At 35.4% G+C, this 13,814-nt stretch overlaps 1 protein-coding gene across 4 annotated transcripts in view; it reads left to right on the top strand.

Moving 5' to 3' along the window:
* Positions 1-13,814, top strand: part of astn1 (astrotactin 1) — a 279,541-nt gene that overhangs the window by 122,496 nt on the left and 143,231 nt on the right. For all 4 annotated transcript variants that reach the window (XM_048163182.1, XM_048163179.1, XM_048163180.1 and 1 more), the window contains one exon: positions 6,788-6,938. In XM_048163182.1, coding sequence (XP_048019139.1) covers positions 6,788-6,938 — 151 coding nt within the window. The remainder of the gene's footprint in view (positions 1-6,787; positions 6,939-13,814) is intronic.

Below are 13,814 nucleotides of genomic sequence, written 5' to 3' on the forward strand. Positions count from 1 at the left end.
AATTAATTTACTGTACTGATTCAGGTCAAAATAGGGTGGAAAGTAACTAAAGAGTTCATACTGTATTTACCACAGTGAATGTGTTGTAGAAACATTAGTGCGATTAACTGTCTTTAAAAAAGCAAAGCTGTATTGTCACAATATTGTTTAAATTTTTTCCACTTTATGAGTGCATTTGTAAACTGCACCGTTCAGGAAAATTTGTACTGTATTCCTATGATTCCAATGGGATGTTCAATCAAGTTTTTCTGAAATAACAATAGTAACTAAGGTAGGCAAAGCTAAGCAAAGTGCCACTTCTTTCTCTTTGGATGTTATGGACTAAACTTGCCACCAAATTAAAGTTAAACCATGTGCATTTTCTTTTAAATTATTCCTTCATGCCATTTTTCACAAGGAAATGTCAAAGATAATGATATTTAAATGTGGGTTTGCACTGGTTTCATTCTAGTTAAAGTTTAACTAAACTTTACAAAAAAAAAAAAAAAAAAACCCTAAAGAACGCTAAAGAAAAAAGGGCAACTGTGCATGACAAATTAAAGATTACTGATCTAGGATGTCTCGGGTGTCTTTAAGTTGACTGGATAATTACGGTAAATTACAGCAACATGCCTGTTCAGTGTTGTTGCAGACTTTTAAGTAGCCTCTGTGTTTTTGTAATGACAAAAAAGTCATTATGTGGATGCCGTTCGAGACTTTGCAAGTTAAATAAGGCTCTAAAACACTTGTGTCGAGACCCACGTCCTTACCTTTTAGTTGTATATTTCTTCCGATATCCTGTTGAGATTCCCCTTTTCTTTAGTGAATTTTAGCACCTATTGATTTAATTTAGCTACTAAACCTCTCGTGAGAAGTATGGTACATCACATCATTTGTCAAATATGACGATGGTTTACTGATAATGGATTCCACTGAGCCTCTTTATTGAACTGCAACTGATTAAAGTTTCCAACCAAACGAGGTAACATTTCTTTCTTTCTTTCTTTCTTTCTTTCTTTCTTTCTTTCTTTCTTTCTTTCTTTCTTTCTTTCTTTCTTTCTTTCTTTCTTTCTTTCTTTCTTTCTTTCTTTCTTTCTTTCTTTCTGTCTGTCTTTCTTTCATTTTCTTTTTTCTTTTTTTAAATCCTCTAAATTGATGTGGCTTGACATTATCCAGACCTTGCAGGGGCTTTGAATGCATTGCCAAAGGGCACATGCTGATTTGATTAATTTGTTTTTAACCCAAAATTGATTAATCTTGTGATTAGTCTCACACTAAATTATCATGGTAGCTGGTGTTTAAAGGAAGTTTTAAATATTTCAGTGCTCGGGGCCTTAAAGGCAGTAAAATGGAAACATTACTTTTGAAAATTCAATTATAGATATGGTTTTGTTCATAAGAAATAATAAAGTTGGAAATAACCTATAAAGAGTGCTGCTGTTATTGTCAGAAAAAATGTGTCACTGTCTAATGTTAATTAGAAGAGGCGTTACTGTTAAAGTAAGAACTAGTTAGTCATTTCTGTCTCTAATTAACTCACTGTTCTTATAACACACACACACACACATACAATTAATTTGTTTCCATGGCTGTTTTTAAAGACATGCTCATGAAGGTGTTATTTAGCTATATACATAAGTATGTGGTGGATATGGTTTCTTTCCTCTATCTTAATTTTTATTCCTTTGAAAGGTCCTCTAAGTGTGTCCTACTGATCTCCCGCAGAGTGGCTAGCTTCACAGGGTCCACTGTAGAGAAATTGGCAGGCCATGTGGTCCCCTGGCCCCGGGCTTACTGAGTATTGCCTCAATTCCAAGTGTTTTGAGAGCACTGGAATATTTCAAATTAAGACTTACCATGTTATGCTGAACTTTTGTCATAGAGATAGTATACTGCCTGATCTTTAAAAGGATAGTTCACTAAAATATGAAAATTCTGTCATCTTGTTCCAAACCTGTATGACTTACTTATGTGCTGTAGCATATCAACGAAGATATTTGCCCACATATTAAAGGTGCCCAAGAATGCTTTTTCACAAGATGTAATATAAGTCTAAGGTGTCCCCTGAATGTGTCTGTGAAGTTTCAGCTCAAAATACCCCCATAGATTTTTTTTAATAAATTTTTTTAACTGCCTATTTTGGGGCATCATTAACTATGCACAGATTTTTTCAGCGCGCCGCCCCTTTAATTCGCGTGCTCCCTGCCACACGAGCTCTCGATTATATTACAGCACATTTACAAAGTTCACACAGCTAATATAACCCTCAAATGGATCTTTACAAAGTGTTCGTCATGCATGCTGTATGCATGCTTCGAATTATGTGAGTAAAGTATTTATTTTGATGTTTATATTTGATTCTCGAGTTTGAGGCAGTGCTCCGTGGCTAACGGCTAATGCTACACTGTTGGAGAGATTTATAAAGAATGAAGTGGTGTTTATGAATTATACAGACTGCAAGTGTTTAAAAATGAAAATAACGACGGCTCTTGTCTCCGTGAATTCAGTAAGAAACAATGGTAACTTTAACCTCATTTAACAGTACATTAGCAATATGCTAACGAAACATTTAGAAAGACAATTTACAAATATCACTAAAAATATCATGTTATCATGAATCATGTCAGTTATTATTGCTCCATCTGCCATTTTCGCTGTTGTTCTTGTTTGCTTACCTAGTCTGTTGATTCACCTGTGCAGATCCAAACGTTACTAGCTGCCCTTGTCTAATGCCTTTTATAATGTTGGGAACATGGGCTGGCATATGCAAATATTGGGGCGTACACCCCGACTGTTACGTAACAGTCGGTGTTATGTTGAGATCCGCGTGTTTTCCGGAAGTCTTTTAAACAAATGAGATTTACATAAGAAAGAGAAAGCAATGGAGTTTGAAACTGAATGTATGTCTTTTCCATGTACTGAACTCTTGTTATTCAACTATGCCATGGTAAATTCAAATTTTGAATCTAGGGCACCTTTAAAATCAGTGAACAATGTTTAGAGAGAATAAAAACAATTGAAAAATGCTTCAAAATATCATCATTTGTGTTCCAAAGAAGTCCTACAGGTTTGGGATGACATGAGAGTACGAAAATGATGACAGAATTTTGATTTCTGTGTAAATTATAACCCTTTTAAGGTCTATTTAATTCAGTCATATACTGTATATAAAACCCATAGGGGTGCCATTAAAGGGATAGTTCATAACAAAAATGAAAAGAAGAAATATGAAAAGGAAGATATTTGGAAGAATGTTTGTAACCAAGCAGATCTCGCCCCCCATTTACTTCCATAATAGGAAAAAAAAAAATACTATGGTAGTCAATGGGGGGCGAGATCTGCTTGATTGCAAACATTCTTCCAAATATCTTCCTTTGTGGACAGCAGAGCAAAGAAGTTCATACAGGTTTGGAAAAAGTTGAGGGTGAGTAAATGATGACATAATTTTCAACTATCCCTTTAACTCTATTGAAGAAAAAAACTGCATTTATAATCTCCGACAAAGTTAATATGAGTTATTAATTAATTTGGCTGGCTCATTGGTTGGAATTAAGTCTAGAATGTTTTGACTTGGCATAGCCTACTTGTGAAAAGCTGAGGGAAATTATATATTTAAGCATCATTACTTTCACTGATCATCTTTGACCACTGTTAAAGCTGTAATTATTGCTTAGAGAATTCAATATTAGGATAATAATATATATTTTTTTACAATAATTTAAATGTCTGTGGACTGCAATTCCCAGCACTAGTCAGAGCCTGCTTGTTTGGAAAATTACCATAGCTGTCGACTTCGTACATCACACAGTAAATATTTGTTCATTTCAAGCACAGCAAACACATTTCGCTACTGTTGTGCAAGTGAACCAGTACACTGCTTCTACTCCCAGCAGCATAATCTGATCCAAAGAAAAGCAATCTTGGAACTGCACAGAACAATCAGTTTAGAGAGAATACAGTATAGACTCTGTATTGGAGTCTATAAAGTTAGATGTTTGGCACGTCATTGCTTTATGCTAGAGCAGGATTCTTCAACGGGGGGTCTGCAACCATAGGGGGTCCGCAGCAGCATCGCAGGGGGCCTGCCAAATATTGTTTGATCTCCACATTTTCTGGGTAAAAAAGGAATATATTTAAATTTAAATACGATGTAAAAACAAAAATACAATATTAAATATTAAATTCAACCAAAGCTAAAGTTCATAAGTTCAGAATCAGCTTCATTGTGCCTTCTAGATTAAAATATAGTACAGGTACATCAACTGACATGATATCAGTCTGGCTAATGGCGGTGATTTTCAGTGACTTTTTCTAGAGGTAACATAGTTACACCAATCAATGAATTGTTAAGTCAACCAATTCGTTCAAACACAATGAGCATGTTTACAAGTACAATGATATGCTGATAACTCCCAAAAATCAGCTTATTTAAATAAAACGTTGTTTCTGTTTACATGCAAACCAATAACCCGGCAACACAAGTAAACTGAATATCAGGTTATTTCCTGGTAGTGGTGTCAAAAATGTAATCATTCCTTTATCTGAAGCTGAGTATTCCAATTGTTATGTCAGTTAGGTCAGCTGGAAACTTATGGACTCATATTATCTTCTCATGCAGTTACAGATGCAGCATTTTGAATGTACCACTAAGTGATGAGAACACATTTTTATCATTTCATGGGTCAAGAAAGAGTCGAATTTCGTGATATATTTCCTCCGTGAAACGCTCGCTTTGTCTGGCTGCGCTTAAATCTGCTGTAAGGATGCTTTCCTGTCACATATCACACATGCATACATCAATAAGCCCACCGAATACAGGTTAATGGGCGGAATGTAAGCAAAAACCTAGCTGTGTCAATCGGTTTATGACCTTACACCGATAAAGGAAAATGGGTTAACGCGTTTACACGACCACGTGAGTGACTCTTAATGAGTGTCATTGATTCATTCTCTGAAATTATCTTTTAATAACATAATTTACTTTAGGCACAAATGAATCATTGAATTATTCACTCAACCGATTCATTGAAAGGGCTCTACTATGGCTTTGTTTGGAAAAACAAAGAAAGTAACTGGCTATATTGTGTCTAAAATGTAAGATACTCAATATTAACTCTTTCTTTATTGAACTAAAAATTGAACTATTGAACTATTGAATTATTATTATTAATAATAATTATTATAATAACAACTATCATCATCATCATTATTATTATTATAATTTTTATGATATTTTTATTATTATTGTTAATAATAATAATAACATGCAAAGTTGTGTCTCAGGTTACAATGAAAGCTTTAGAACAATAACAGAAATAATGACTGATTAGTGTCTTAGGTTTTGATTAAAAAAGTATTATGAATCACATTTGTTTCAGAGTGAATCTTCTATTACTTGGATGTCTTCTTTATTATAGTCTTAAGTGAAGATTCATTTTAATTACTTCTTGCCACTGTTGAAAAGAGCAGGTTGCACTTTTCCAGTGTCTAGTCTGAAAATGCTTGCTTTGTATTTGGAGTTAAGCTACTAATTAGAGCTTCCACAGACTTTCTGTTCTAAGCCCTGCCAATTGAGATGCTTTGTTCACAGAGGTAGATTTGTCTCAATTTGTTCAAAGTGCCCCCATTACCGTGGAACGGGAGTCATTATATATTCTGCCTTATTACGATAACATCCTCCCCTAACGACCATAACATCACGGCTTTAAAAGGTCTGCTTTCTCTGGTACTCCTAGTATTTAGCTAAGATTAGGAGGGGTGGGAACCTAAGTTGAGAACCGCAGTGTTCTTTATTAAGTAAGGTGGGCATTCACTGGGAATCTCCAGTGAAAATTGTTAACTGTGATTCTGTTACGTGAACAAGTAAGTACAAGTAAATCCTAGTCATTTCCTTTTAAAGAAGTCCTATTATGAGAAACCAAATGTTCTTTTAACAGGACAGATACTGTTATTCCCATTTTTATTTTATAGTTATTTAGTAACTTTACCAGTGGACAAAAAATGCATGATCTGAAAAAGTAGCCTTTAGTTGCTTTCTCTCTCTCTCTCACTCTCAATTATTTTTTTAATATATTTTTGTGTTTATACATACTGTACACTTATTTGATTGTCAATTGCATAATTTTTAAACACTGACAGACCATGTCTCCAGTTGGCTTTGAGACAGGAATCATTGGCCACTTCTACCAGAAAAAAACAAAACAAAACTTGGAACGTAAAGGCAGTATTTCTGTCTTGAAACTGAAATCACAGTAGCAGAACTATGAATCCATTTATCACAGCACTCCACTTCTCCAGCAGCCTAGTGATTTCACACTCTTAAAATATATTAGACAATAAAAGGTCACTGGTTTGCTCCTTCATCATGACCACTGCCCATTCATATTTCATAGTAATGATAAATATTTGGATGTTTCAAGTGCTCTAGAAAGGGGGGGGGAAATATCACCCAGTGCAATTTTCCAGCCACATAGCTGAAACCAAGGTCAGAGCAATGGAGTTCATCTGTTCAAGGTTTAGCCATCAGTGCTGTTGTTTACTTTTGCTGCCCTGTAAAGCTTTTCCCTTTAACTGGATTTATGGCAGTATAGAGAAGACAAAGAAAAGTCATTTTTTACTTCACATTACTTGCCTGTTTAATATCCAGTTCTTGATATGTGTATGCAATTTTATGTGTACTCCATAATATAATAACAAGTAGAATATCATTATGCATTTTCCCAATGATGGCTAAAGATGCTAGAGGTTGTTTGCAGTATAATTAACCTGCCATTACTAACCGAGTTTTCTATGCATCACTGTTCATCAGGGAGGAGCTGATGATTTCTTCGTCCTTCGACAGTCTGGAGGTGCTGCTTGACTCTTTTGGGCCTGTGAGAGACTGTTCAAAAGACAACGGAGGCTGCAGCAGAAATTTCCGTTGCATCTCGGATCGCAAGCTGGACTCTACTGGCTGTGTGGTGAGTTGTCTTGAAACTAATGAAACTAATTGTGTTATGTTAAATCATTGTTTAAATTTATTGCATAAATCAAAATGAAGCAAATTAATTCATTAATTCAAAGGCATTAAAGGCACAATATGTACGATTTTTGGATTAAACAACCAAAGCCCATTAAAATAATGTTATATATTTTGTTGACTTGTGTACTTACATTATCCCAAATCTTTCCAAGAATGTTTAAATCCAGAGAAGTAAGCAATTTTAACCAGGACACGGACCGTGTCCGTGCGTCGCCTATCAATGATATCATACCCGCGTTACCCTAGATTTTTTTTTTTTTTTTATTAGACAGGTGAGCAACTGTTTGGATACATTTGTTGACAGAAAACTAATCATGTTATATAGCTCAACACATTAAGTCTTATTGGTTAAATCTTGTTCCTTGATTTACCGCGAGTACCATGTTTTACCATGCCTAATATCGATCTAGCTTACCGCAGTGTGCAACAAGTGTCTCATAGTAGCTGCTGAGCGAATGCAGAGTAGCACTATAACAACTTTCAACACACAAATGTATCTAATATGATCTTGTCGGATTCTTTTCCACCACCTGTAGACGTGAAGACAACATCTCCCTTGATTCCTCGAAATCATCAAGTCAGCAAGCTACGCCTTTGTTTTGAATTTGAAATGACCTCTAGTGGCGAATAATTACATATTGTGCCTTTAATATGAAGAATTTTGACGGATGAGTAAAACATTGAATAATGACTTTAGAAGTCCATATATTGTTATTTTTGATTTAATAACTAATTTAATTATATATGCAATTCAATTCACATTTATTTGTATAGCGCTTTTAACAATTCATATCATTTTAAAGCAGCTTTACAGCAATGCTTTTTTTTTTTTTCAGAGGTAACTGTGTCCAAGTAATGTCTATATGTCAGAAATGATAATACAATAGATAAGATAATACAAATCATGCAGTTAGCTAACATCATGTATTCATTTAGGAAGAAACATTGATCTCAATTAAGCAGTTATTACAAGTTGTGCTATAAATCCATTTTAATAGTTTTCATGAAAATGACATCTTTTTACCTAGACCTATAAATTTTGTTAATATTCAATTTATTCTGTTAAAATGTCTATTTGCTCAGTCTGAACATGTTAAACAATGATTGTTAAATGAAACAACAATTTTGTTGATTATAAATTCAAAGCTTTTTTTTTGTTCTGTTTCAAAACGCTACAAATCCATCCTTTTTTTAAGCCTTTTTATATAAAAACATCTAGAATCTCAGTATTGAAAGGGTGACTATATGTTTTAAACAGTTTACTGAACAGGTTGATCGCCTGATACAGTGTCACACACTTGCACACACACACACACACATACGAGGCGAGGCTAGGCGAGCCGAGACACCCTTATATTCAAACAACCCTATCTCGGGAACCGAGCCGAGTTGAGGCTCCGGACTCCGGCCCCCAGGTGTAGGTCTCACTGGCTCATCCAGGCCATCAAAAGTGTTAATAGAGTTTAAAGCACTCATTTTGAAGAACTCCCTCGCTTCAAAGAACCGCCATGTTAGATTGCGTCGAACGCTCGCCAAATTCTGATTGGCGCATTTAGGCTAAAAATAGGTTCGGCGCTTATAGCGGTTTGAAAAGAAACTGCATCTTGCAGTACATTTTAAATAAGGAAATATAGCGATCTGGCATGAAACATTGATGGAGTAGAGAATAGGTTCAGTACACAGCAAAATGGCATGACTAACTCATTTTTTTTTTTAATTTGGCATTTATCGCATTTTGGAAAAGAGCTCTTCATATATATGCTTGTATGTTAAACCCCAGTTATTTGAGTTGTTCCCTTGTCTGTCTGTCACCCTTTGGAATTACACATTTATCTCCTTTCCTGCCACTTCCAGCCCTCTTCTTATCTCTCGTTTGATGCTTTCTCTATTTACTTGTTTACAAACTATCATAGACTCAAAACAGAGATAAAATGATCCATTTCTACGCCTGTACCATCATAAACTTCCCAGTGTTTCTGCAAATGTGAAGAAAGAACACCCTCTTGTACTCAATTTCTATAAAAAGCATTTACTTTTATAAGTTAGGCCTTCCTTGTCTGCCGAAGGAGTTTATTTCGCTTACCATGGGAAATCTTATTTGTTTCTTCCATTGCTTTTTCTTTTACATCACACTCACTCTCTCTTCCTCACTTGTGGCTGTTAAGCAGCCATGAAATGAGGCAGGGTCTCTGATTTCACTCACCATCTGGCTGAGGTACGCTTAAAGTGTTTGATTTCTCAATCTGGCATGCGCCATGATTAGTGTGTTTGGCTGGCCATGCTGATGGGAGGATTGTTTCAGCCAGGGTTTATGAAAAGTGCTGTGTCTCATCCATCTTACTGACACTCACTTCATTCATGATCTCCCGCTCATGTTTAAAAACATGCGAATCAGGATTTGTTCAGGTGCGTGTCCGATGCGAGCCTTATTGGATATTTGTTCTGTCTGTCGTTTTGTTTAATTTGAGAGATGTTTGCATTGATTGTATTTTCAATGAATCCCGTTTGACAATGTGTATCATGCATCTTTCTGTTTTGTTTTGTTTTGCATTTACATTTAATCATCTAGCAGACACTTTTATCCAAAGGAGATTTTTTTTAACAACATAATAGTTCTTTAAATTAGTGTAATTAGTGTAGTTTTTGATTAGTGTTTGAGTCATGACCAAATAAATAAGTCAAAATTGCAACTAAACTTGAAAGCCATGCTTCTTTGTATTGTATGGGGGAAATCATAGGAGCAAAATGAGGATGGGCAGATCAAATTATAATATAATAATATAGCAATTTTCATCATCTGTTATTTCCAGTGAGCTCATTTTGTAACACTTTATCTTTAAAATTACTCTTGAATCACATTTGTTTATGATAGTGGTGTAACGGTAAATGTATTCATCCTGAACTGTCATGGTACAGACGTCACAGTTCGGTGCATACAGTTAGACAACGAATGCAGTCACAGGCGATCCACACTCCAATCCAGAAGGGGGCGCGTGCTGTAATGCAACGCTGTTTGCTAACCGCCACAATAGGAAAAAGCACAGAAGAAGAAGAACAGAAGATCTATGCGTGTTTACGTGTAATTTCTCAACCAGTGTTTCAACCATGAAAAAGACATTAATAAAACAGCTTCATTTAGTGTCCACAGCATGTTATTTCACTAGAGAAAATAACTCTAGAGGGAATCATTTCACTAAATATATACACTTTATTAGCTTATATAGTCATTATATTTACTTTACCTGTTAGTAATGTCTTGATTATTTAATATATGTGACCCCTGCTGACAAAATAAGTTGCAATGAGCAAATTTTCAAAAATGAGTTATTGTTATACTCACATTCTCTTTTAAAAAACCTTCAAAATGATTTATGATTTGTTGCAATCCTACAAAAAATGACTGAGCTACACCTGTTTGAAATCGATAGAGTCAGCAAAGTCAATTTCGAGAAAACTCGAGTTAAAGTTTTCTGAAGGTTCCAAAACAAAATCACCTAGCAACCAAGCCTTAAAATCCCTGGTAATACCACGAAATTTGGCACAAGCCAAGTCAAAATCCATATCTATAGAAAAAAAATATTAATTCCATAATTGTTTGATTAACATTAATGCAACAGGCAGCCTATATCTTAAAGGTCCCGTTCTTCGTGATCCCATGTTTCAAACTTTAGTTAGTGTGTAATGTTGTTGTTAGAGTATAAATAAAATCTGTAAAATTTTAAAGCTCAAAGTTCAATGCCAAGCGAGATATTTTATTTAACAGAAGTCGCCTACATCGAACGGCCAGTTTGGACTACATCCCTCTACTTCCTTCTTTAATGACGTCACTAAAACAGTTTTTTGACTAACCTCCGCCCACAGGAATACGCACAAGTTGCGTTTGTAGAGTGTGTTTGTCGCCATGTCGTCGAAACGCTGTTATTTTCATCCCGCAGTCCAATCACTGGGTCTGATTCCGGCTCAAATTGATAGGGTAAAATTAAAGACATGTTTACAATAACACTGAGCGCGTGCATCTCCACGTTATGGTAAGAGGCGTGACCTTTCCGGGCAAGAGCGCTAAACTGCTGTCGAATCACAACACAGGAACTGCTGGCACAATCAGAACTCGTTACGTATTTCTGAAGGAGGGACTTCATAGAACAAGGAAGTCATCAGCCCGTTTTTATGACAGTGGAAACAGCGGTATACAGATAAGTAAATTATGTGAAAAATACTGTGTTTTTTTATACGCGAAACATGAACACATGTTATATTGCACACTATAAACACAATCAAAGCTTCAAAAAACCACGAAAAACGGGACCTTTAAGACCTGCTGTAGGCTACCTTTATATTAATATCTAATATAAAGTTACACATCTGATGTTTTTCCCCAACAGTTAACAAAATGTTCACTTAACATAACAGATAATGTTTGCGTGAATACTCACCAAGTCAGATTTTTTTAAATACTGTAATTCTGTGTATATGTGTATATCGCGATCGCGTGCTGTCCGAGGCGTCTTTGTTTCAGGTGCATCAGTCAGCGCGAGTAAGATCATATTGTTTACATCAGCATGAGTTTGAAAATCACATTTCATTGGTTCAGACTCATGCCATCAAGAATTCCCTATGAATATTCACAAAGTTGGAATGCTGCGCTTTACAACGATACCAAACTTGTGCTGAGGGGAAGGGCCAGTAGTCGAGAAGCAAACGGAGAAAAACGGCATTAGTTAATGCAAAACCTGCCTTAAACCTGTTCAATTTACATGTTTTTTTATTATTATTTGAATGTTGTTTATTATACCTAAAAATAAATAGCAACTGAGTTTAATAGTTTGAGCTCTGTTGTTAATTGTAACCTTTAATATTATAATAAAGTGCAAGAAAGGCTTCCTGTATATAGTTTACAGCATTAGCTGAGATAGATTTTTTATCCTTAAGAAAATATTAATTATAGCCTAATTAAATTTATTTAAAGAGAGATACACAATTTGTTCAATAAACCACTGCATGTTTCATAAAAAAGAACTGTGACTTCAGTACCAAAGTACGTACCGAACCGTCAGTTTTGTGTACTGTTACACCCCTAATAGCTGATATTAGACATTACACATTAATTTCTTGAGTTTTCTGTGTTATATTCATGAGATGTTGGCTAATATAAACAAATTGTAAGGATGGATTTATGATGAATATGATGAGGTGTGACACTAAATTCTACTGGGTCTTCTTTCTTACATGTATTTGCATACTGAAATGTAATTGATTAATCTCTTCTGTCTTGCATCGATTTTCATATATTCTTTTGCTACCTTGCAAGCACTGATATTTCCTACAGGTAAAGCTGGACGGACAGCCCCAAACCTAATGCTAATGAAACAGATGTTATCACCTCCTCAATATTTTGCAGAAATTTCAACTCTAAATTCATCCTGCTCCTCTAATTCAGAACACACCCTTCTGTTGAGCCCATAGCTTGATGTTTTGTAATTAACAGATGACTGAAGCTATAAAAATGATGCTTCAATCTGTCCAATCATAAGAGCCTGCTACGGGCCCCCCAGAGAGCCTCATTCCCCCCCTAATCAATTAACACCTTGTCTGAAGACAGCAGTGCCACTGCTGCTTCTGTGTTTTAATATCGCAGCCTGCGTGAGCGGACTCGTTCCGATCTGCTCTGTCTAGCTGATGTATAGCACTCCTGGGGAGAGGAACAGTGCACTAGTTTGGAAATACTCTGATAATCGCTAAATGATGATGTGATTAATTAGTTCCTTTCCCTCCAGCACACTAGGTGTTGAGTGCTTTTGTGGGACACATCGGGGTGCCCGTCGTCCGTCCAGCCGTCCACATGAAAAACAAATTGGATCCTCTCTAGATCTGAGAGAGCCAGCCAAGCTTGTTCAACAGAGACTTTTTGATATTGCTGATATCTGTATATGAATGAATTATGTTAATATATGTGTTTCCATTGTATAAAATCAGAATGGCAATGAATTCCATAAGTAATACATTTGTGCTCTAGGGGATTTATGCCCAATGACCTATTAGCAGAAAAATTTAAACAAAATTTTAAAATGTTTAAAATATATATTTAAAAATATTTATTCATATTAATTAAAATATTTGTATATATTTGAAAAAAAAAAAAAAAAAACTTTTACAATTATTTGACATTTATTGAAATTATCATAGCTGAGCAGTTGTGGTAAATCTACATTATAGGCACAATATGTCAAATTTTTGTAATAAAATATCCATAAACCACTTGCATAGTGTGATATATTTCATGCAGTTGTGTACTTGCATTATCCCAAAAGTTCCAGAGAATTTGTAAATCCAGAGAAATTCCATTTTTTTCTCATCCCTTTTCATTGTCACCTATCAATGATGTAATATCCGCGCTATCCTCGGTTTCCGCTTGTAGAAATGATGGCAACTCATGTGGACAAATGCAAAAGTGTTGGTTATACAGCATCTAGCACGCCACAGTTGTGTCGTTCTTACAGAAAATCCCCCAAAAAAAGATACTGATACAGATACAGTTATATTGCACTTTATTTGTACTTCAGTAAAGCTTTTTATCAAGTCTGGTGACCAAGTCTATTGTAGTGAAATTAAACACAGTACGTGTTGCACAAAAATATTTAGCCATTACTTGCAAATACTGTGGGTTTGTTCAAATTTAAGCACGTAAAACTGAGCAGTATTAACCATAGACTGTAAAACAAATATGGAGGTAGTGTCTGTGACGTCACCCGAAGGTTTCTGAAGAGCATTTTTGAAACCTAAAGCCGGCCGTTGCCATCTTGGCAGCGTGTCACCA

This window comes from Megalobrama amblycephala, linkage group LG17, assembly GCF_018812025.1.
Source record: "Megalobrama amblycephala isolate DHTTF-2021 linkage group LG17, ASM1881202v1, whole genome shotgun sequence".
In the NCBI taxonomy this organism is placed as follows: domain Eukaryota; kingdom Metazoa; phylum Chordata; class Actinopteri; order Cypriniformes; family Xenocyprididae; genus Megalobrama; species Megalobrama amblycephala.